Here is a 25,154-nt window from a genome sequence, read left to right on the forward strand (position 1 = left end):
AAAAAGCAAAACAGATAATTAAGAAGTAAAAAAAGTACCTCAAATGACCTCTGAGCTGATTTAAGGGAGGTTACCAGCTGTTTCATGTTCAGTTCTTTATCGCTACATTCTTGTTCTAGACCCTTTAATATGGAAAGAAAAATAAATAAGTTACAAACATGCATAAGATATTGAAGTTTCATTGCTAAAGTTATTCTTACTATGAGTATGATATATTCATTATGTAGTCATGAGGATTGGAGATAAAATCTGTCTTTTCTTGCTTATATTCCGAAAAAATACTTGGTAGCTCATTTTTTTCTAAATTTATCAAAAGATATAATTTTGATTTTCAATAAAGAAGAAAACTCTAATGTTTTGTAGAATGTGCCGCTTGAACTTTTTATTGCTTTTTATAAAATGTGGAATCTAAATTTTCTTTGTTATTCATTTTCAAGATTAGTGGGGGAAATTTCCAAGATTCCTAGATTCATCATTTGCTCCTATTAGTATTAGAGTAACTAATATATTATTTTTTATCAAATACTGTAAACCAACTTTTTTTATGCGACTTTCACGAGTAGAAAAATAATGTGAATATAAATCGTCACTAATACTTTAAACTTGGATCTTTCCTTCGTAAAATATTTCAAGTGAAGAAGAAAATCACAAAATCAAATAGCCGTTAAATTGACTAGAAAGGGCAAAGCACGAAATAAAGTATCTGCGAAAAAAGTTGGTTTACAGTAATCCTTGAACATACATCTATTGTCTCTTCTGTACTTATCAATGTCTGGTTTGCCTTCTCCAAATCACGCTCCTTCTCTCTGATCTGTTGTTTAAGCTTTCTAATCTCTCCATCTTTTTCATCCAAAATTCTATACTTTTCTCCAGTAGCATCCTTATAAGAAACCAATTTGAATATTATCATTTTTTTTGTTTATACCCTTATACAGCCTTAAGCTTTATACGATCAAATGTTTAAAAACCCTTTGACAGCTTTGAAGGCTGTATAATTTAAGAACATGCAACTGGCATACAAAGTTTTAATCATGGTATCTATGATGTGTTTATTCAGACCAAAAATAAAATTAAAATTGTTTGATGTACGTTGCCTTACTACCCACCTAAAAAGCAGCTTTCTCCAAATATTTTGTTAAAAAATAAAATTAAGAATGGAAATGGGGAATATGTCAGAGACAACAACCTGCCCAAAAAAAAGAAAACAGCCAAAGGCAATCAATGGGTCTTCAACACAGTGAGAAAATCCCACACCCAGAGGTGTTATAAAAATTTGTATTATCGTGCAATTAAGTTGTTTTCTTGTCGTAAACATGCAACTTATGATGTTGGCCAAAGAAAAAATAAATTCCCTAACTTTCCTTCCCAACCTTACAAGGCATGGGAAGGCAACATCGAACAAATAATAGAAAAAAAATAACTGTTAAGGGTGGCCTTACTCTGAGATCTTTTTAACATGTTCCATTTATATTAAATTGGTGATAAGCACAAGTCAGCTAACAGGGATGTTTGAGAACAAGAAAATGTATTTAACATGGCTTTAGTATCACTGATATTCAACTTAGCATATACATTTTTAAAATGAACTGGACATTATTTTTTATACAAGTATATTGTTAACTGCTAGTAGTCTGTTGTTATTTATGTATTATTGTCATTTTGTTTATTTTCTTTGGTTACATCTTCTAACATCAAACTCGGACTTCTCTTGAACTGAATTTTAATGTGCGTATTGTTATGCATTTACTTTTCTACATTGGCTAGAGGTATAGGGGGAGGGTTGAGATCTCACAAACATGTTTAACCCCGCCGCATTTTTGCGCCTGTCCCAAGTCAGGAGCCTCTGGCCTTTGTTAGTCTTGTATTATTTTAATTTTAGTTTCTTGTGTACAATTTGGAAATTAGTATGGCGTTCATTATCACTGAACTAGTATATATTTGTTTAGGGGCCAGTTGAAGGACGCCTCCGGGTGCGGGAATTTCTCGCTACATTGAAGACCTGTTGGTGACCTTCTGCTGTTGTTTTTTTCTATGGTCGGGTTGTTGTCTCTTTGGCACATTCCCCATTTCCATTCTCAATTTTATATTGATATGAAGTCAGCAAAGTTGACACCAGCTTGTTGGCTTGAACTTAAAATTGAGAATGGAAATGGGGAATGTGTCAAAGAGATAACCCAACCATAGAAAAGACAACAGCAGAAGGTCACCAATAGGTCTTCAATGCAGGGCCAGTATTATTCATTGTTAAATGTTGTCAAATATATACAAGCTTTTATTATACTTCTAAGTAGGATAATCAATTGACGTCACAATTTGTGTTAATTCAATTATAAGAGCTTATTATATCTTATAATTTGCAGACATAATCATATATAGATCATGTATAATCAGCTGCAAACGTAAACATTTAAAAAATAGTACACATTTGAGCTTTGAACTATAATATTAGTAAATCTGGATTAAAGAAATAGTAATTATACTTAAAACTGTTAATATAGAAAATCTGGATTAAAGAACAGGCAATAATAGACTACAAGTTAAAGACAAGCTTCAGGAAATGGGCCTACCTACAGTAATAGATTCATTGTTTAAACTGTTTCTCTTATGAGTCTTATGTAGACGAAACATGCGTCTGGTGTATTTAATTATAAGCCTGGTACCTTTGATAACTAATTTCCCCTGCATATTCATGAAATTTTGCTAATGATCATTGACACTCTTGGAGCAAACAACAAACACTCAATCTAGAAAGTATGAAAAAAACTGACCCTACACAAGATCTTTACTAAACATTGATATTTTTTATGATGTCATTCTGTCTTTCATTTCTTAATAATTGCAACCATGGTTATAAAGAGTAAAAGCCTCAAGTGCATTCTTAGAAATATGATAACTATAGTAGGAGTTAGGTAAATATTGGTTTCAAATATAAGCCATCACATGACTGCATAAGTAGTACCTCAAGAGCTTTATTCTTCTCCCTTAATTTGTCCTGTAAGTCTTTCATCCAACCATCCATTGATTTCTTTTCTTCTTCCTGAAAAAAAAAAATTATATAAGTATAGTAACAATTATTTGTATTTGGAAACACTTTTAGGAATTTTGGATCTCTATGCTCTTCAACTTCGTACTTTTTTGGACTCGAGCGTCACTGATGAGTCTTTTGTAGACGAAACGTGCGTCTGGCATATATATAAAATTTAGTCCTGGTATCTATGATGAGTTTATTTAGTAAGTAAATAGGCTATGGGAAATTTTTTTTTTGAAAGGACTAAATTTTACTATAATACCCATTGTATAAAGCTTAAGTGAATTATAAATCAAATACAAAAATGAGTGCTTTCTTGATACACACAATAAAATCACTGCTAAAATGTCCATCAATACCTTTGAATTCTGTATGAATCGTAAGTCAGAAGCACCAACTCTAATATCAATAAGAATATAAATGAGAAAATTCCTAAGTGGCACAAATAACATTGCTTTCATATCTGTGCACCTCATACCTTAGTTGGTCTGAATATTTCCATACAATACTGGATCTGTCTATCTTTATCCTGTAAACTTTCAGTCAGATTTTTCACCAACTGATCTTTTCCTTCAACTTGTTTCTGAGCATCTTCAAATAGCGTCTACAAAACAAAGCAACAAATACACTCATGTTTGTGTGCTGTAACGCATTCTAAGTGTGCATGGAAATTAGTGCAAAGTTTTCTGAAATAATGAAAATTTGTTTCAGTGGCAGTGTTCTCCCCAGAAATTTTGGATAGCATCACATTCGGCATAAAAAAAATAATTTGTCACGTCAAAATTTACTATATTGTTTGTATGCTATAGGTCCTTATTTGGTGAATAAAATATTCTATTCCACCCTATTCTTTGTGTCTATATTGTTGAATTCATAACTGATTATACAATTAAACTATAACCATGATAACAGTATTTTCAGTTTATGTTTTCTATATTCATTTATAGTTCCAGATTTATTTTTTCCCACTTGGGCCAAATAAAAATATATGTGTGGTTCCAGTTACCCTACCTACCCAGCTAAATGAATGAATGGTTTTTAATATAGTGCAACCTGTATAGATACAATTGCACTAAATATGTATATATTGGTTCATGGTCCCAGTTGTTTCTTTTTATCAAAATGATATATATTTTTAACAAACTTATCTAACTTATCAGTCTGTTAATGCTTAGTTTTCTCTTTAGGTATCATTATTTTCTGTATACTGTGCCATTTGTGAATATGTAGTTATTATTATTGTAAAATGCGGATTTTTGTGATATCTGGTCCGGTTCCGATCAGTAGTTTACAATAAAATATTAAATGGCTGCCGAAAGCAATGAAAAATACGAAAATAAACAATGTTTGACAAGAGATTGGGAATAAATATGGCGTTTTTAAATGCAATAAATGGATGAAACATAAACTAAAGCCAATTATGATCACTTTCTAAAGAAAGTACAAAACTTATTTAGCTCAAAATCAAAATTTTCACTCTCGATTTACAAGTAATAGGAAGAGAAAGAAAGTAAATGTAATACTAATATTTTGAAAGTCATAAAAAGATAAGACTCAACCTCTTTTTAAAAGAAAAAAATTGTTTGTTTCTTTGAATTTTCATTATGCAAACATATATTTCGATTTCTTTTAAGATTTTCTGATTACATTTTCTCCTTTTCGAAATTTGCGATTGCAGACCATGTGGTATTCATGTCACAAGTGACAGCTTCGGGTATTCGTATCCAAACAGTTATCACCCAAAGGGCAATTAACACCTTTTAATTACTCTAAATTGCCTCTATTGTCAGACTTGAAGGGATTAAAATTAAAGGTGATATATTTTTTATGATCATAAGCAGTAATAGGATGAAAGTTCAAAAATTTAGGACATGGCTTTGCCATATAGAAACGACAAAAATAACATCCTGAAAATAATTATAGCGTCACGGGAAGAAAATATAGCATCGCGGTACCGCGACGCTAAAACAGCCTGGGGAGAACACTGAGTGGAGTCCTTTATTTTTCATGGCTACCAATTTTTGCAGACTGAAGGAATTTGTATCTACATGGATATTAGATTTTGTGGTTTTATCGAAGTCTGCTTACAATCCAATGAAATAATTGCACTTTGTTGAAGATATATATTTCTTGTTTACCTAGCTTAACCAAGGAAATCAAAGAAAATTGGTATCCAACGAATAATAATAAATCCACTGGAATAAGAGATTTTTTTAATATTATTATTGAAAGGTCCTCTCCAAAAAATTAAAATGATAATTGACAACATTTTACATGATTTGATTTGAAAAATCAAGTGTTCAAATACTTCAATATAATGCACAAAAAAGTATACTAATAATGATTATAATGCTATGCAAGTATTTTAAATATGCTTCAGGTTGGTGTATTAAAATTTTAAAACTTTGGCAGTCATCTAAATAAATATGTATTACATAACATTGTATATGCATTAAAACTTAGGGTCTTCCTGCAAGTTTAATAAATAAAAAATACATATTATAACAGTAACTGGGGTTAATTTTAGTCCATCAAATTGATTGATTGTTGGTTGCTTAACATCCAGTGGCAAATATTTCATGCATATTCAGGACGAGCAGTCCATCAAAACTTCTTTACTAACCTCATTTCATGTAAATAAATTTCCCTCCAAATCTATGAACACTCTCCAAATTTAAAAAAACAGAATAAATGCTTCATCACTGACCAAATATATATTAATAATATTAACTGGCCAAATTTCTGTATGACATGATTATAACTAACTATTGTTCTTGATGTACTTTAAAATATTAGGCCAAGAAAAATTATTTTCTCCCCAAAACCATTAAAATAAACTTTCCTTAAATACATAGATAAAGATTAAAAACATACTTTTTAATAAAAAATTAAAAATCCTAAAGAAAATTTTCCAATAAAAATGTTATCCGAAATTTGCAAATTTTTGAATTAGAAATATTAAAAAAGTTTATCAATTGTATTTGTCACAAGTATAATGTTTAACTAATATAACAATAAAGAATTTAAAACAAAAAAGACTTTATCCCGGCCTAAATGACAATAGTTAGCCATCATTTAATAATGACGGCAATAATTAAATACCAAGATAACAATCTTCAGGTATCAAGTTGTCAATTCAAGGGTGACTTGCATAAAAGTACCAAAATTTGATCTTTGTTTAAACCTAGGTCCTACTTATAAAGCTATCAGAAACATCATTAAGATGTGTAAAAACCATACTCAAGCCAAGAACAAACTGTCAATGGACCAATCAACCATGTAATATTGATAAAGGTGTATCTAATATCTAATACAAATATTCTGACAGAGTTTACTCTGCAAATATTAGATGAACCATTAGGGCTAGATATTTTTGAAGCTTGATATTACAGGACAGTTTTCTTAAATATTTTTAAGCTCTCCATATCTTTTAAACAATATATTTACTTGATCAGATGTTAATGTTATAACAAATCTTTTTTCAAGAGGCTTGAGTTAATCCAAACTTTGTTTTACCTGATAGTGTCTAGTATGACTATCCAGTCCTGATTCTTTTCTCAACTGTTTCTGTAATCCCTGAAAAACAAATTGATCTTTCAGTAACTGGTATCCTGTTCAAAGTCAACTACAGAAAGAGATAATGCACACTTTTAGTCTTCATGCTTACCCACTAGTCCAGGTTCACAAAATTAATCTCTACAAGCCAACAGAATCCAACTAAAATTTTCATAAAATTGAGCTTTGGGCTTGTTGATTAAAAAGTATGTTTTGAGAACTGCTCCAAGTCTCAAACAACTTACAATTTTTCACAGATTCATAATTGAATAAATACTTGTTGAAACCAAAACAAAAAGCTAAAACAAAGAAAAAATATTTATAAATAATAACAAATATGTTATTTACTTTTCAATTCCCGCCCACTCCTAATTTTAAAATTATCACATATGTTAATCATTAATCCTCCTTCATAACGTTGAAACTAATATAAAAATAAGTTACAGTGATATTACTCCTAAAATAGAGGCTTATATTGAAGATGTTAAGGTGTGGTGTGATTGCCAATGAGATAACTCTCTACAAGAGACCAAATGACAACAGAAATTAACAACTATGGGTCACTGTACAGCCTTCAACAATGAGCAATGACCAAAACCGCATAGTCAGCTATAAAAGGCTGCATTGCTGACTTAGCAGTAACCTTCCATTCAACAATTTTTGAAATTTTTCTTTTAGAGCCAGGATTAATAATGCTATTTCAACTGAAAATATCAGGATGAAAGAAATCTATTAAAACTCTTTCAGACCCCACCACCCCAAATTAAATAATGTTGACTAAGCAATTGTCTAAATTTTCACATTTTTGTGTAAAGAAAGAGAAAAAAGTTTTCTGAATACAGTATTTTTATGCAGAAGCAAATATTTCTTAATATTAAAAAGATAAACTAAGTGCAATTGTTTAATCAATGCATCTTTCTTTCACATTGGTCTTATTTTTTATATTAAAAAAGGGCATTTAGGTATATTAGGATAATTATCTTTATATTGAACTATTAAAATTGAAGTATAATATTGATTATACTTTACAGAATATCTTTTGGTCAATAAGGAGAACTCAATGTCTATTGTAAGCCCCTTATGTTTTGTGATAGATAAGCAGTTATTTACACCTTATGTTATGAGATAAGCAGTTGTTTACAAACAGATTATGTTTTTAGATTAATTATATCAAAAGGTGTAAACCAAGTCATTGGTTTAAACTTTAAAATAAAATTAATTGAATTAATGTGTCATAAATAGGCTGTTTTTAATCTTCTTTTTTTTTGTCATGCTTGCAATGAAATTCAAGCAAAAATGTCCTCCTATCACTGTATAACAAAACAACAAATAATAAATGTGATCATCTAGTCTTAAGAATTTGTATGCTCTATTCTTCAGTGTAAATGACCTGGTATTGAGCCCTGGCTAAACAAAATGTACCTATAGAATTGAACAATATAAAGCATATCGTCGCTGGGCTTCTAAAATGTCGTATATGACTTTTTTGGCTAAAAATACTTTTTGACACCAATGGTCTGGGCGGGAGGAAATCTTTGGTATTACAAAATAGCATGCAGTTAGACCAATCGAAATGTGTGAAATAAGACATATTACAAAATTGCCAATGTCAGTTGTTTACAAAGTTTGCTTCCAAAATGTTGTATTAAAACTTGAAAATCGTTGTTGGATGGCTTTGTGAAAAAAATAATTGTTGTACATTTCTTTATTTCTGTAAAAATAATTTAAGTTCTTGGATAATCAAGAAATGTCAAAGTTTTTATTTCACTGCTATTATCAAAAATTTTCAAGTTCACATACGACATTTTGGAAGCATGCATTTTGTCAAAATTTTCAAAGCCTGTTTGTGAGATATTTTTTTCTTGAAAAATTTGTAATGTACAACATTTTAGAAGCCCAGCGACGATATTTATTCTGACATTTTATGGATAAAAAACACACACAACAAGAATGTGTCCCAAGTACACGGATGCCCGACTCGCACTATCATTTTCTATGTTCAGTGGACTGTGAAATTGGGGTCAAAACTTTAATTTGGAATTAAAATTAGAAAGATCATATCATAGGGAACATGTGTACTAAGTTTCAAGTTGATTAGACTTCAACTTCTTCAAAAACTACCTTGACCAAAAACTTTAACCTAAAGCGAACGGACGCACAGACGTACAGAGGCACAGACCAGAAAACATAATGCCCCTCTACTATCGTAGGTGGGGCATAATAAAAATTAAACTCTTTAATTAGTGATTGCAAGGCTCACATGGAAGACTACCTGTTTTTCTGAATGTTTGCTGTTAAAAACAATCCTTGTGTGCATCCTTGTGCACACAAATATCAAACAAAAGTGCACACGCTGAAATGTTTCGCCTTCTTAACTAATCATTGACATTATGTTGATAGTCCTAAATATAAAGCTTTATTACAACTGTCACATAAACTTAACATTAACCCAGAACACTAAAAATTGACCAATGAACCATGAAAATGATGTTATGGTTAGATAAACCCTACATGGCAGACATGTACAGCTAACAATTGTTCCATACAACAAATATAGTTGACCTATTGCTTATAGTTTTAGAAAAACAAATCAAAACACCAAAACTTAACACTGAGCAATGGATCTTGAAAATGAGGTCAAGGTCAAATCAAATCTGAGCGACTGACATATAAATCATAACATATTTCCATACACCAAATATTGTTGACTTATTGCATATAGTATTAAGACAAAAAGACCAAAACTTAAAAACTTAACTTTTACCACTGAACCATGAAAATGAGGTAAGGTCAGATGACACCTACCAGCTAGACATGTACACCTTTCAATCATTCCATACACCAAATATAGTAGACCTATTGCATGCAGTATATGAAAAACAGACAAAAACACAAAAACTGAACTATAACCACTGAACCATGAAAATGAGGTCAAGGTCAGATGACACTTGTCAGTTGGACATCTACACCTTACAGTCCTTCCATACACCTAATATACTAGACCTATTGGTTACAGTATCTGAGATATGGACTTGACCACTAAAACTTAACCTTGTTCACTGATCCATGAAATGAGGTTGAGGTCAAGTGAAAACTGTCTGATGGGCATGAGGACCTTGCAAAGTACACACATACTAAGTATAGCTATACTATTACTGGTAATAAGAGAGAATTTAACATTACAAAAAATCTTTTTTTCAAATAGTCACTGAACCATGAAAATGACGACAAGGTCATTGGAAATGTGACTGACGGATACTTCGTAACATGAGGCATCTATATACAAGGTATGAAGACGCCGCCGCCGTAGCTGCAGCAGCCACTGTAGCCACCAGATTACTATCCCTTAGTCAAGCTTTCTGCAACAAAAGTTGCAGGCTCGACAAAAACATCTCTTTCAGCACTAAAATGACCTTGTTCTCAATTTCTGTTTTACTTATTCTTATTGTGAAATCTTTTAAAAGTATGTATTAAAATTGAAAAAAATAAATATGATGCAGGACAATAAAATAAATATTAACAAACTTCACAGCAAACAAATACTAAAGTAAATTCATTTATTTTCATGGGTTACAATTTTCTTTGATTGAGTAAAAATTGCTTTTTCGTAGATATTTGATTTGGTATTTTTTGCAACTTCGTTGGAACATCGAAATTTGTGGTTAACTTATACCCACAAATTCAACAAAAATTGGTACCCCATGAAAATACTGATCTAAAGTATAATAAATGTAATAACTCACATCTACAGCATCTTCACTCTGTATCAGGGCATTCTCTGCTTTCGTCAGAAGATCCTTAAAGCTTTCTAATTCTCCTTCCTTCTTCCCGAGAGTTCTCATCAGTTTCTGTGGATACATATCATAACAGTTATAGTCATTTTTAAATGATATGGAGGAAGACGTACCATTGCAGCTGTAACTGTTTATATTGGAATGCAAATTAAATGTATCACTGTCAAAGCTTCGTAAAACTTTTTCTTCTTCTTCCAACGAAGTATTCCAAAAAGATTCCATAAAGTCAATAAATTTTTCAGCTAAATCTTTGAAAAAAGTTAATTTGCAGTTAAATGTGTACTATATCAAGTACATGAATCTAAAAAGACTTTTGACAGAATGCACAACTGATAATCATAAATAACCTTGTCGTTGCAAAATTGACCAATTTGAGGAATGGATTGTTTCGATTCTGCTTTTATACAACATTTCAAGGCTACACTTCCCACAATTAGTTATGCACAAGGACAGAAATAACTAATAATCCATTTAAGAACTCTTGAGCTGTAATCCCTGCTTTTAATACAACCTTAATTGCAATTTGTAACTACTTGATTAGATTAAAATTATTTAAGTCCAGTTTTTGTGACTCCTGTCCATTTATTTAACTACTAACAACAGATTTCACAAAAGGCTAGACAACATGCAATATTTTCATAAAACTGAGAAATGTTAATATTTGTCTATTTCAAACTTTTCCATCTTTTCAATTAAAACTGAAAGCTTGCCTAAAGACTACTTCATTAAAAAAATTGAATTAAAAAATAAACATAGATGAAAATAAAATTATAGGGGGATTAGTAATTTGTATAGACACCTAAAACAAAGTAATCCCCCTGGATTAAAGGGGATCAGTCTTCTTTGTTAATTTACAAACAAAACTCGTCAAAATTTAATGATAAAACTCTTTAACAAACATATCATAGTGAATTATTCCTCAGTACTTCATGCTTATTCTGTAAATATTGTAATAATTTATCTTCCATTTGTTGATCTAGATTAAGCTTAAGTAAATTATAAATGGACACCTGTACAAATTATTTTACACAAGAAAGACTTGTCTATCAACAGGTTTTCAGATCTTATATTTTCCCTGGCACACACCAAAAGGAAATGAACGTTTGGGGGGATATTTATTTAACATTTATGCAAATTTAAAAACAAATTTTCTATTTATGATTGGCAAATGATTGAAAAAAAGACTTTCCCTTTTCTAGGAGCCTGTATGATCCACCCGACATCTGTGAAATATTGACAAATGTTTGAATCATCGATAAAAAAAAGAATTGTGAAGTTGAAATGTCACTTAAATACAGAAAAAATACTGAAACCCCATGATGAAAAAAAATTGGACAGGGTCGTCAAAACACTAAGCCTAACCCATCTGCTCTGAATACAAGATCATTAAACCAATTAAAGATTAAAAAAAAAAAGTGAATCCAGTAAATAAATACATACCTCCAATTCAGTTTCTTGTTGTTGCAAGTATGCTTGTGTAGATAATTCTTTCTCTTCTAAATAATTAAGTTCTTCATGCTTTTGTTCTAACGCCTAAATAAACACAATCAAACAACACACACATAAGAACTGAGAGCTGTTTAAAGGCATGCACTTCTGTGTAATCTAACAAAACTATAATCATTCAATGAGCAAAATCATGCTGCCAAGCGGTCATTTTTTTTTTAAACAACATACAAATGGTATTGAATTCAAATAATAAATGGTTCAAGTCTGTAAAACTTAACAGAACCTTAAGAGACAAAAAAAAAAAGCCCATAATTTGAACAATTTCTGACAACTGTTGACATCAGATGCAATATTGGGTTAAAAATCACTTGTTACCACCTTTCACTTATATTTTATCAATTTACCATGTTGAGTTCTATAACCATGCAAATTCAACATGTAAAATGATGGACAAATTGACAGCTTAAAATTTATATACCCTCACTATATCTACTTCTAATGGTTGTCTTAACCATTTAGAGAAAGACTGGTACATATTCAGTCAGTACAGATGCAAGCAGAACTATACATGTGACAAACAAATATGTGGAGTTTTCATTCATTTAAATGAATTGAAGCAATAGGAAAATATGGAACAAAATTCCCAAACTGAAGAAAGACAAAGTCCATGAGCACCAAATATCAATATAAGAAAAAATGTAAACAATACCAAAATTTATCTTCCAGAAATATATAACATAATTTGTAAATATTTACATGAAGAATTTATGATACTTCACTTTTTCAGTAAATATCTTTTAAAAATTTGATAAAATTAAATTTTGCATTAAAAAATTTATATAGAAATAAAACAGGAAAAAAATATTTAAATTATTGTCAAAGATCCTAAGCAAAGAATTTTTTACATTACCTTGTACTTGAAATAAATGAGTGCATCCGTTCTTTAATCCAAAATTGTCAAAACCATGTTACCCACTTAATATCTATACATTTTATATGATAATTCTTTTTAAATTTATTAAAAATTTGTAATTGTAGTGTCTCTAATGAAATTCCTAAGATAAACATTTGTTTATCTACTGTAAGAACAGCTCTCTATTCTTATAACTCATGCATTAATATTTATTAGAATTCATGAAGTTTAAAATGATGTTATATAAAGTATTAGTAACATTAAAGAACAAACAAAATATAATCAAACTATTCTATTCTAAAACCAATTTTAATGTGTCGTTTTATTTAACTTTAAAATTTGTCAACACAAATTCATTATGAATAAGTAACAAGTGTTTTGTAAACAAATAAAAAGACTACAAGGTTTCATAATCCTATAGAACACATAAATATTTAGTTTGACAGCCACTAAGTATATTTGTTTTTATATAGTTAATGGTCATTCTAACTAATCTAAAATAATCCATCAAAATGATAATATCTTCTTTTAGACGTCTTTATTTTTTCTAATGTTGTAAACTAATGAATTGCAATAAAGGTCTTTCTTAACCTTAACACATTTTTCATTTCAAGTTAAGATTAACAGGTTGGGGAGGTTCCTTGTAAATGGATGTTATGCCCATTTATGGATATTACACTCAAAACAAGCATTAGTTTACAGCGATTAAAAATCAATTTTTGGATTCCTATATATATTACCATTGACTTATTTCAAGGGGAGGTATATAAAGGTAACATCAGCGACAGAGGGACAATTAACCATTAATGGCAATTACTCATATGATTCATATCTCATTCATATGATATGAATGAGATTAAAATAATAAATGCAGATCACAGTGACCAAAAGCAGAAAATTCCATGTTTTACAAAAGAGGAACTATAAAAAAGTCCTGTTTAAATACTACAACTTTTTTCTGAGAATTTAAGCTAAATGCAAAATTTACATTTAAATAAAACAAAATAATGCACTGCTCTTTGACTCAAGTGAAATCAAATCTATAAAAGGCAATTTGATGTAAAAGAAATGGGGACGGTTACAAGTACTTGAGAACTCACTAGGGAGGCCAAGTACTTGAGTACAAGTTTAGAACTCATATACTCTTTTACCTTTATAAATCTTGAGATTCTTCTTCTTACAGTGTCCCTCAATTTAGCTTACTTTGAAACGTCCTTCAAATATTAATTAATTGATATCTATTTTGAGTGCTTATCCTTAAACTTCAATGTTTTATAATTTAAAAGTATCAGGTTTATCTAAGACTATTATAACTGAGTGAGAATCACGACCATTTACTCCAGTATTAAATTTCTAATCTTTTGACATCCCTAAAAAGAAACCAGTCTGACTTTAAACTTATCTTCACCTTTTAATTAGATGCATGAGTGCAGCTAAACTTGTTGAAACCTTTTAATTAGATGAATGCAGCTAAACTTGTTTTAACCTGCTAATTAGATGGTGCAGCTAAAAGTGGATTTTAGTAACCTCGTTAATACAATTTAAGAATCCTTTCAGCCAAACTTAAGTTTGTTTAATTCCATTTTAAATGGTGAATGTTCTATGGTGGACTTTGCTTTCGTTCAACAATTATTTTTCTTATCATTTTCTCAGAAAAGTAATAATTATTTTTTTATGAAATCGTAACTATTTTCACGCAAAAGTCAGGTATTTCTTTCCAGAAAACGTAGATTTTTTCCCCCAGAAACATCATCTTTATTTCCTGGAAAAGCAATGCAAATTTCCAGAAATGTAAAACGCTGGTAGTTAATTGACCTTTTATTAATAGCACAGATTTAATAAAGAAAATAAAAGTTGACCGATGATCCAGGAAAATGTATTTAAGGTTAAATGAACCAAGTAAGGCAAGCATGAATCATATGCACCTTAGATTCAATCAATGCACCCAATTTATTTGACTCAATTATTAATCATAGTATGTAAGAAACAGACCTAATCATTAAAACTTATTGTTGACCAATCAAAAGTATCTGAGAAACTGGATTAACTTATTGTTGACCAATCAAAAGTATCTGAGAAACCAATTTAACTTATTGTTGACCAATCAAAAGTGTTTGAGAAACAGATATACTTATTAAAACTTATTATTGACCAATAAGTAAGTAAAATCCATTGGATGGATTAAATCATCTCCCCAATATTAACAATCAAAATCTAACGTTTAAACATGAAGCATATTAAGAACGCTAACATAACCCCCCACCCCCACATTGTCACTGGGCAAACAGAAATATCATTAGATGTCTAAGTTCAAGGACCAATAACTCTTACAACAAGAATGTGTACAAAGTACAAGGATGCCCCACTTGCACTATCCTTTTCCATGTTCCATGGACTGTAAAAATTGAATAATAATCTAATTTTGCATTAAAATTAGAAAGATTATACTATAGGAAACATATGTTCTAAGTTTCAAGTTGATTGGACTTCAGCTTCATCAAAAGCTACCTTGACCAAAAACATTAACCTGAAACTCCCCCTTTCATTTTCTATGCTCAGTGGACCGTGAAATTGGGGTCAAAAGTCTAATTTGGCTTTAAAATTAGAAAGATCATATCATAAGCAACAAGTGTACTAAGTTTCAAGTTGATTGGACTTCAGCTTCATCAAAAACTACCTTGACCAAAAACTTTAACCTGAATGGACGCACAGACGAACGGATGGAGGGACAAACGAACGCACAAACAGAGGCACAGACCAGAAAACATAATGCCCCTCTACAGTCGTAGGTGGGGCATAATAAAAATCAATGCATTAACTAGAAAAATTCATACCCTGGCACGCCACTCTGAAGTAAATGTATTATAACAAAGTCAATGTTGGACTTTCTTTGAGATATCAAATGATGCCCTCATAGATTCAAACTATAGGAGGAGTTATCAGGAAATGATTTGAACCTCTTATAAAGTAAATACTCCAAAAGCAATACAGTTCAACTATCCCCCAAAAGAGTAAATATTAGTGTTGTCAACGGTTAACCGGTTAACCGGTTAACCGGTCGAACGACCGAATACCGAATACCAAAAACGCTAACCGGTTAACCAGACTTTTTTTTTCAATGTTGATAGATTTGATATATATTTGTATTGGAATCAATCAATAAATATTTATTTTTTATTTAAAAAATGGCGTCGAGGTAATTTATTTGACAGATCAGTTGTCCAGTATATTGTTGCTATTGTTAATCCTAAAAACATAAAATTAATTAAAGCTCGAGGCAGGATCTTAAAGAAACATAATTAGTACACATGTGTTTTTAACAGTAACTTTAAATCAGTAATGGGATTAAATTTTACTAATTACTTCATTATTTCATTTCTGATCTAATATTGTGTAAACCTACATCTAAATGTGCAACCTCCGTAGTGCAAGGCTTGGTCTTACATTAAACGAAATGCTAACTCAAAAATTGTGAAATGCAAACCAGTGTGAATGTACCCAATGTATACGTGATAGCACGAGTTACATGATTAACGTAAGGTGACCTATAGTTGTTCATTTTTGTGTCATTTTTTGGTCTCTTGTGGAGAATCAATCATACCACATCTTCTTGTTAATAATTAATAATTGAAACACTCCACATTATTTTCGGAGACAACAAGAGAAAAGGAAAGAATAATCGGTTTCAGACATATTCAATTCTACGAGATCAGGAAGTTTTTTTTTTCTTTTTCAATCTAAAGTTGGTACAAACGCTATTATAGTTGATACGGTGTATTTGATAATATTAAAAGTCAAACTTCGCCAGGAATCCTCACAGGCAAGCCTTATAATGCCAAAAGACAAACTTCAATTCAATAAGCGTAAATTTATGACTTGGATGAAAGGTTGTCAAATTGACACTCATACCACATCTTATCTATGTGTAGGATACTATTGATAAGCCCGGCTTTCAAACACTAACATAAACTACCGGTTAACCGGTTAATCGGTCGAACGATTATCCGAGTAACCGGTTAGGAAAAAGTGTACAATTTGACAACACTAGTAAATATTAATACAAATCAAACCCAAACCACATGCAAACCTTCAATATATGTACAAACAGCCAGCAAAGTGAAAACTTCCTCGCAATTCAAACTGATGGAGGAGTTAGCTGGGATAACTATATAACTATAATGGGAAGGAAGGACGGACAGGGATAAAACAATATGCCTCCCAACTTTTAGTTGCAAGGGCAAAACAAATTCTTGTGGATATGTACATGTACATATAATGCCCTATTACTTATATATCTGAATCACATACCTAATCATGACAACATAATGTTGACCAATGAACAATGAAAAAGGGTCAATGTCCAGTGTTTCAGCTAGGATTTCAAAAGGGCAGGGTGCCAATCCTGAAAAGGGCATTTAACGCATGATATGATAATATGAAAAGGGCATGTTTTAATAAAGATATTAATCAAACATTGTGTTTATTTGTTGAAACACTGGTTATACAAGAACAACATCATTAGCCCATATAGAACTACTTTTTAGGCTGAAAAACTTGTCAAGCAGCTTGTCACACAAGTTTTTAGATCATTGCTTGGCACAGTTGAGCTTAATATGCAGTATGTTTTGAAAGGTGACCTGCTTCATTCTGTTTCTATGGTCTGAAACACTTTACCAGTTTCACCTTTCTACCTCTGCTGTGCTTAATGGAAATACAGCACAAAACAGCTGCGCTCAGTAAATGCACAATGTTAGGATATAGCAACAGTGAAAATTTGTATTAAAAATAAAGAATACAGAAAAAGATGACCAAGGCACCCTACCAACACTGCTACTAAGACCCTCTTTAACTTTTCCCATAACTCAAAAGACATGTACCTAAACATATATTCTTAAGCAAGAAGTATGTAGACATATTTTAGAATATGTTAAGTGGGTTACTCAATGCTAGGAAAAAAATCAGATTGAGTTATCTTTTTTTATTCGAGTGTGCTCCTTCTTTGGAGGATTATAAACAGTACATAGAAGATTAGATGAAGATCAACAATATGGTGGCTGATTTTGTTATTTTCGTATCAAAAATGAGGGCAGTCAATGACAACTTACTACGTCTGAATTTTCTATTTATTTCACGGAAAACAAGAAAAATGATGTCTTCAACGAGTCAGTTATGGTTTTCAACTTTCTGTCTTTACGTTTTCTCCATGAAACTATGGTAAAAATTGCAAATTGAGCCCAAGTTGTCGTATGCACATTTCTTCAAAGATAATTGCCGACTGACTGATTCTATTTGAATGAATTAATGTTGATGATCATTAAAGACCCACCCGATAAACAGATTACCTATAACAACAGATTATGACACCAGTTGTAACCGTTGATTAGCTTGGGGTCGTAAACAAAGTCATAAACTTTTCGCGCAAGTAAAATTTAGTAATAAGAGGATCATATCAATACGAACAAAATAATATACAATCGATTTTCAACAAAGGTAGGGCACCATAGAAACTGTAAAAAGGGCACAGGGCGGCACTTGGGAAAGGGCGGGTGCCGCACCCTCTGAAAACGGCCTAGCTGAAACACTGATGTCAAATGAAGACTGTCAGACTGCAAAGTTTATACACAAACACCATTAACCACCTTAAGAACTCTTTAAAACTTTACAGGGATTAGTCAGCTTTCAATATGAACTTTCATTAAATGAACATGAAACTTTATCTGAATAGTATTAACGTAAGATTGATTGAAACATCACAACACAGAATATATTACATTTGAAACGTTTGAGACAAAAATGAATTTAAATGAATAAAAATCATTCAAAACTCACTGCAAATCCTAATACTACAAAAAGCATGCAGTTTGACAATAAGTTTACTTACTTTGCTCTTTCCTAACTTCATATCTTGATATTCCTTCTGTAATGCTTTAAGTTCTCCCTCTTTATCCTCTAGCTTCTTAGTAAAGTCTTCTGCCTGTAAAATATTGTTCATCAGTCAGTATTAGGCTTCTCAAATTGGGTCTACAGAAGGCCAGTGAAAAACAAGTGAAACAGTGAGCTATTGCTATAACCCCCGCCCAAATACTTAGACAGTAAACAGGAAGTTGTTGAGTGATGAATCTTAAAACGCATCACACGGTAAAGCTGACGTATAAAAACCCTGAAACCAAATTTTGACAAATTTTCAAAAATTATTACCTCTTTGGTCTTCTCAACAATAAGAGTTCTCATTCCCATTACAGCTTTATCTCTTTTCTGGATGCTTTTCTGTTTTTCATCCAGTACAGACTCAAGTTCTTTCACTTTGTTTTCTAAGTCCTTAAATTACAAAGATACAGACATATAAAACACAGAGATAAATCCAGAATTCATGACAGATTGCATAATAGGACAACTTTCTTGTTAAACAGGCACATGACAAGATAGATGGGAATCAGTTTCCTTGGCTAACTTACTAATTACTCTAAATATCTATTATCAATAATTAGGATTTCCAATTTAAATTATAAAATTATTCATCATTTCTTGGTTTAAAAATTTTACATATATTCTTCCTTTCTAAGTAGAAATATTTAATACAAAGTTCATCATTTCTTGTGTGAAACATTAATATAAATTGCATGCATAATTTCAAATGTGGTTTGCCTTGTTTGCATATAAAAAGGGACAACAGTTACATTCTTACAGAACAGAATCTTTTCAAGAGGTATATTTGCATAAAAAGTACATGATTATACACATATATATTACATATCTGAAAATCTATCAACACAGACTTTCTGCCTGGCCTGTTGGCAGCAATGTACATTGTCTGTTTAAAAATGAATACCTTTGTAACCCCAGAAACAAGTGCATAATTTCAATTCACTTCAATGTGCCTCTCTATTTTATTCTAAAAACTGAATAACTTTCATTAACGTAAAGTTTTGGGATCCATGTATCAAAAGTAAACACAAAAACTTTGCAATTTTCTTTTTATATTTGCTTCCAAATGCATAATTGTCAACTTTTATGTGGTCAAGTACTTGCTGTTATAAGCATCAATGCCTAAATTATTTATATCTAAACAGTTATGTCAGTAAGTAAATAATAATTCGAAATATTGATATTCAACAAAAAAATCAATTTATCGGAACATCATCTTCTACAATTCAGATACATTTTGAGTTTATTAAGCTTTTTTTTTTCAATTGCTACATACAACTTTTTTTTCTATGGAACATGTTTATACAATACCCAATATATTATAATAACTCATTTATAATTTGGTTGAATATATATTTCACAAGCACTTATGACAGCAAATTCTGACAAAATCATGAGCTGTTTGCAAAGTTTTCCCAATAATTATGTACGAAATAAAATCTCACCGCCTGATATGTAATGAGAAAAATCTATGATGAAAAAGTATAAATCAAACATTGATAAGCCACCCTCTTCTCAGAACTGCTTTTAGGAAAATTATATTCATTTTAAAAGAAATTAATTTCTCAAAATTTATGCTTTGTAATGTGAACTATAAAAAACAAGTGAAACTGCGAGCTACTGCTCACTGATGATACCCCTCCGCAATTGGATAATTTAAATAGTGTAAAAATATGCAAGTGTTCGGTAAACAGGAAGTTGTTGATTGATGAATCTGAAAACGCATTACACGGTATAGCTGACTTGTATAAATCCTGAAACCAAATTTCAGAAATCCTTGTATAGTAATTCCTGAGAAAAATGTGACGAAAATTTTCAACTTCGCTATCATATGTAAAATCATACAAGTGTTCGGTAAACAGGAAGTTGTCGAGTGATGAATATGAAAACGCATCACACAGTATTGCAGACTTATATAAACCCTGAAACCAAATTTCAGAAATCCTTGTATTGTAGTTCCTGAGAAAAATGTGACAAAAATTTTCAAATTGGTTATCATGTGTAAAATAATACAAGTGTTCGGTAAACAGGAAGTTGTCGAGTGATGAATCTGAAAACGCATCACACAGTATAGCTGACTTATATCAAGCCTGAAACCAAATTTCAGAAATCCTGGTAGTGTAGTTCCTGAGAAAAATGTGACGAAAAATATTCATGGGAAGGACGGACTGACGGAAGGACAGACAGAGGTAAAACAGTATATCCCCCCTTTTTTTCAAAGCGGGGGTATAAAAACAGCTGAGCCAAGACTGCCCTTATTATGCATATTAAAATTGATACAAGAATAAAACAGGATAGTTCAAAGGCATTTAATTAATAGACAAAAAACTCATAAGCAAATAAAATGTCTCTTAAAAACATGTCTGAGGATAGTTTGTTTCAAAGTACCAAGAGCACTTGTATTTCAAATATAACAATTACTTATATATGACAGATACAATGATTATAATGTTAAAGAATAGGAAAATAATGGATATAGGGTATCCATCCAAGACACAAGATCAGTACATTTATTTCTTATTGTAATGAATTTTACCTTTTTGTCCTGTGCTGCTGTTTTCATTAAATCCTCTAATTTCTGGAATGAAAATTATGAAAGATGTATTTACTTCATTTTAATGTTTTGATTATACTTTACAATAGAGTGAAGTGGCTTTTATATAAAAAATAAACACTATTGAAAAATTCAGCAAACTTATGACTAGACTTCTTGACAAGAATAAATGAGACGTGAATATTGTTCATGACTAATTCTAAAATTCACTGAAAAATAATACAAAATTTTTACTTAAGATTCCTTTGGCCTGCATAGATGATTTTTACTAGCCTGGTGCTCTTTTCACAAAAACATCTCACAAAAAAATTGATCATATACTGAAATGTTCATGTCTTGAGGTAGATTAACTGTATACCATAAGTGTTGGATTGTAAAATAGCAGTACACAAAGAGTCTAGTTCTTTATTTAAGGTGGTACCCAATATTTTCGCTAAAATTAATTTGGCTCGTTTAATTTTAAAAAAATGTTGGCAAAGTTGTTACTTTGACCCTTTGACAAATGTATATAAAAAAAAAAAATATTGAACCACACACTGTATTAGAAAATTTTCATTGAACATATATATATATATATATATATCTATCTATATATACAACTCGTCTAAAATGACTCAGACGTACTTATATATATATATATATATATATCTATATATAGAGCAGTTTGACTAACACCAATTTTGATCATTGAGAAGCTTAATATTTCCTTAACAATAGAACGTCATTAAAACGTTCCGTTGATTTTTAGAGTTATCTCCCAGTAGTGCTCTGTACCACCTTAAATCTGAAAACTTTGAGACAGGTTGACAATTTTATGTGTAAGACAGTTTATTTGGATAAAGAAAAATAACTGGTTAATTGCAGTGTATACATAGGCTATTTTAACAAATACAAATATTTTTTTGTTTGAATCAATTAATTTTAACTTAGTCATGGAAGGGGAGATAACACAAAGGCAAAAAAAATAATAAAGGAGTGTTAAAAATTTTTATTGTTTCTTACTTGTTCATAAAATATATTCCTGCCACAGCTACTAGCTTCTCACTTGATGACAATAAGATACACCCTTATAGTAGACTATTTACCAGGTTTTTAGTAACATGAGCAACATGACTGACCAGTGCCACATGTGGAGCACATAAGATTATCCCGTTTTTTAAGGGGTTTGTGTTGCTTAGTCTTTATTTTTCTATGTTGTGTTTTTTGTACTATTATTTGTCTTTTCTTTTTAAGCCATGGCGTTGTCAGTTTATATTTTATCTATGAGTTTGAATGTCCCTATGGTATCTTTCGTCCCTCTTTTATAGAAAATTAATATTAATCATGTACATATAACAGTGCTCTCCTTAGCATAATAAACTGTTAATTCTTGTATATGTAACAATATACATGTGCATCTGAGAATATATACCCCAATCATCCTGTTCTTTTGTGTGAGCTCTTGTTTATATCTGTCATTCTCTAGTTTCACTTTCTTCAACGTCTCAGTCTGGTCGTCTACAACATCCTATGGAAAAATACTAAACTGATGAAATGAATGTTTATAATTTTAAATGAATGAAAAAAGATATGGGGTATACATCTTGTACATGAGAGAAATAAACAGTTACAATTCTAGAAAAATGTTGTATATGAGAATCATTCATATTTCGGAAAGCATGCTTAAAGGTCTTCTCCTGTTACAGAAATGTTGCTTCCACGATATATATATTAATATAAATTTGACCTTTGCTGGTTAAAAAACATAGGTTTGTAAGAAAAAGTGAATATTTCATATATGATTCCTCAGACTGCAAATCAATTCTACAAACATTTCAGCTTAATGTGCTAGATATTATAAAAATGAATGATTATACTAAAACCATCACCAATCTAACATTGTAATAGGAAACAAGAGGCTCTCAAGAGCCTGAATCACTCACCTTAATTCTTTTGGTTAAATCTCTCATCAATGATTATTTTGGCTTTTCAATTTATTTAAATTTTTTTGGATCGTCCTATTTTCTTCAAAAGCCAAAAAAAATAATCATTTTCTCCTATGTTCTATTTTAGCCATAGGAGCTATGTTTCTTGACATACAAGGAAATAAAATATAAAATTTATACTAGATACTCTGAAACTCATTTAGCCTAAGTTTGGCTGAAATTGATACAGCAGTTTCAAAGGAGAAGATTTTTTAAAGTAAGTCAACATGATGAACAAATTGTGAAAAAAGTCTTTAAAGGGCAATAACTCCTTAAGGGGTCAATTGACAATTTTGGTCAAATTGACTTAATTGAAGATCTTACTTTGCTGAACATTATTGCTGTTTACAGTTTATTTCTATCTATAATTATATTCAAGATAATAAACAAAAACAGCAAAATTTCCTTAAAATTATCAATTCAGGGGCAGCAACCCAACAACAGGTTGTCTGATTCATCTGAAAATTTCAGGGCAGATAGATCTTGACCTGATAAACAATATTACCCATCGTCAGATTTGCTCTAAATGCTTTGGTTTTTGAGTTATAAGCCAAAAACTGCATTTGACCCCTATGTTCTATTTTTAGCAATGGCGACCATGTTTGTTGATAGATCATAACTTCGGATACAATTTACAAACTAGATACCCTAAGGAACATTCAGTTAAAGTTTGGAAGTATTTGGCCCAGTAGTTTCAGAGGAGAAGATTTTTGTAAAAGATTACTAAGATTTACGAAAAATGTTTGACTATAAAGGGCAATAACTCCTAAAGGGGTCAACTGACCATTTCCGTCATGTTGACTTATTTGTAAATCTTACTTTGCTGAACATTATTGCTGTTTACAGTTTATCTCTATCTATAATAATATTCAAGATAATAACCGAAAACAGCAAAATTTCTTTAAAATTACCAATTCAGGGGCAGCAACCCAACAACAGGTTGTCTGATTCATCTGAAAATTTCAGGGCAGATAGATCTTGACCGGATAAACAATATTACCCCCATGTCAGATTTGCTCTAAATGCTTTGGTTTTTGAGTTATAAGCCAAAAACTGCATTTGACCCCTATGTTCTATTTTTAGCAATGGCGACCATGTTTGTGGATAGATCACAACTTCAGATATAATTTACAAACTAGATACCCTAAGGAACATTCAGTTAAAAGTTTGGAAGTATTTGGCCCAGTAGTTTCAGAGGAGAAGATTTTTGTAAAAGATTACTAAGATTTACGAAAAATGGTTAAAAATTGACTATAAAGGGCAATAACTCCTAGAGGGGTCAACTGACCATTTCCATCATGTTGACTTATTTGTAAATCTTACTTTGCTGAACATTATTCCTGTTTACAGTTTATCTCAATCTATAATAATATTCAAGATAATAACCAAAAACAGCAAAATTTCCTTAAAATTACCAATTCAGGGGCAGCAACCCAACAACAGGTTGTCTGATTCATCTGAAAATTTCAGGGCAGATAGATCTTGACCTGATAAACAATATTACCCCCATGTCAGATTTGCTCTAAATGCTTTGGTTTTTGAGTTATAAGCCAAAAACTGCATTTGACCCCTATGTTCTATTTTTAGCAATGACGACCATGTTTGTTGATAGATCATAACTTCGGATACAATTTACAAACTAGATACCCTAAGGAACATTCAATTAAAGTTTGGAAGTATTTGGCCCAGTAGTTTCAGAGGAGAAGATTTTTGTAAAAGATGACTAAGATTTAGGAAAAATGGTTAAAAATTGACTATAAAGGGCAATAACTCCTAAAGGGGTCAACTGACCATTTCCGTCATGTTGACTTATTTGTAAATCTTACTTTGCTGAACATTATTCCTGTTTACAGATTATCTCTATCTATAATAATATTCAAGATAATAACCAAAAACAGCAAAATTTCCTTAAAATTACCAATTCAGGGGCAGCAACCCAACAACGGGTTGTCTGATTCATCTGAAAATTTCA

The 25,154-nt window shown here is 31.0% G+C and overlaps 1 protein-coding gene across 11 annotated transcripts in view; it reads right to left on the reverse strand.

Moving 5' to 3' along the window:
- LOC139511619 (myomegalin-like) overlaps positions 1-25,154 on the reverse strand; it is an 86,416-nt gene that overhangs the window by 32,923 nt on the left and 28,339 nt on the right. For 8 of the 11 annotated variants that reach the window (XM_071298535.1, XM_071298541.1, XM_071298531.1 and 5 more), the window contains 11 exons: positions 22,630-22,725; positions 21,201-21,242; positions 18,938-19,057; positions 18,621-18,713; positions 11,818-11,910; positions 10,327-10,431; positions 6,545-6,604; positions 3,507-3,632; positions 2,960-3,037; positions 743-880; positions 39-122 (listed from right to left, as the gene is read on the reverse strand). In XM_071298535.1, coding sequence (XP_071154636.1) covers positions 39-122; positions 743-880; positions 2,960-3,037; positions 3,507-3,632; positions 6,545-6,604; positions 10,327-10,431; positions 11,818-11,910; positions 18,621-18,713; positions 18,938-19,057; positions 21,201-21,242; positions 22,630-22,725 — 1,035 coding nt within the window. The remainder of the gene's footprint in view (positions 1-38; positions 123-742; positions 881-2,959; positions 3,038-3,506; positions 3,633-6,544; positions 6,605-10,326; positions 10,432-11,817; positions 11,911-18,620; positions 18,714-18,937; positions 19,058-21,200; positions 21,243-22,629; positions 22,726-25,154) is intronic. The other 3 variants (XM_071298539.1, XM_071298537.1, XM_071298540.1) reach the window with 1 other exon arrangement.

Source organism: Mytilus edulis, chromosome 2, assembly GCF_963676685.1.
Source record: "Mytilus edulis chromosome 2, xbMytEdul2.2, whole genome shotgun sequence".
Lineage (NCBI taxonomy): Eukaryota > Metazoa > Mollusca > Bivalvia > Mytilida > Mytilidae > Mytilus > Mytilus edulis.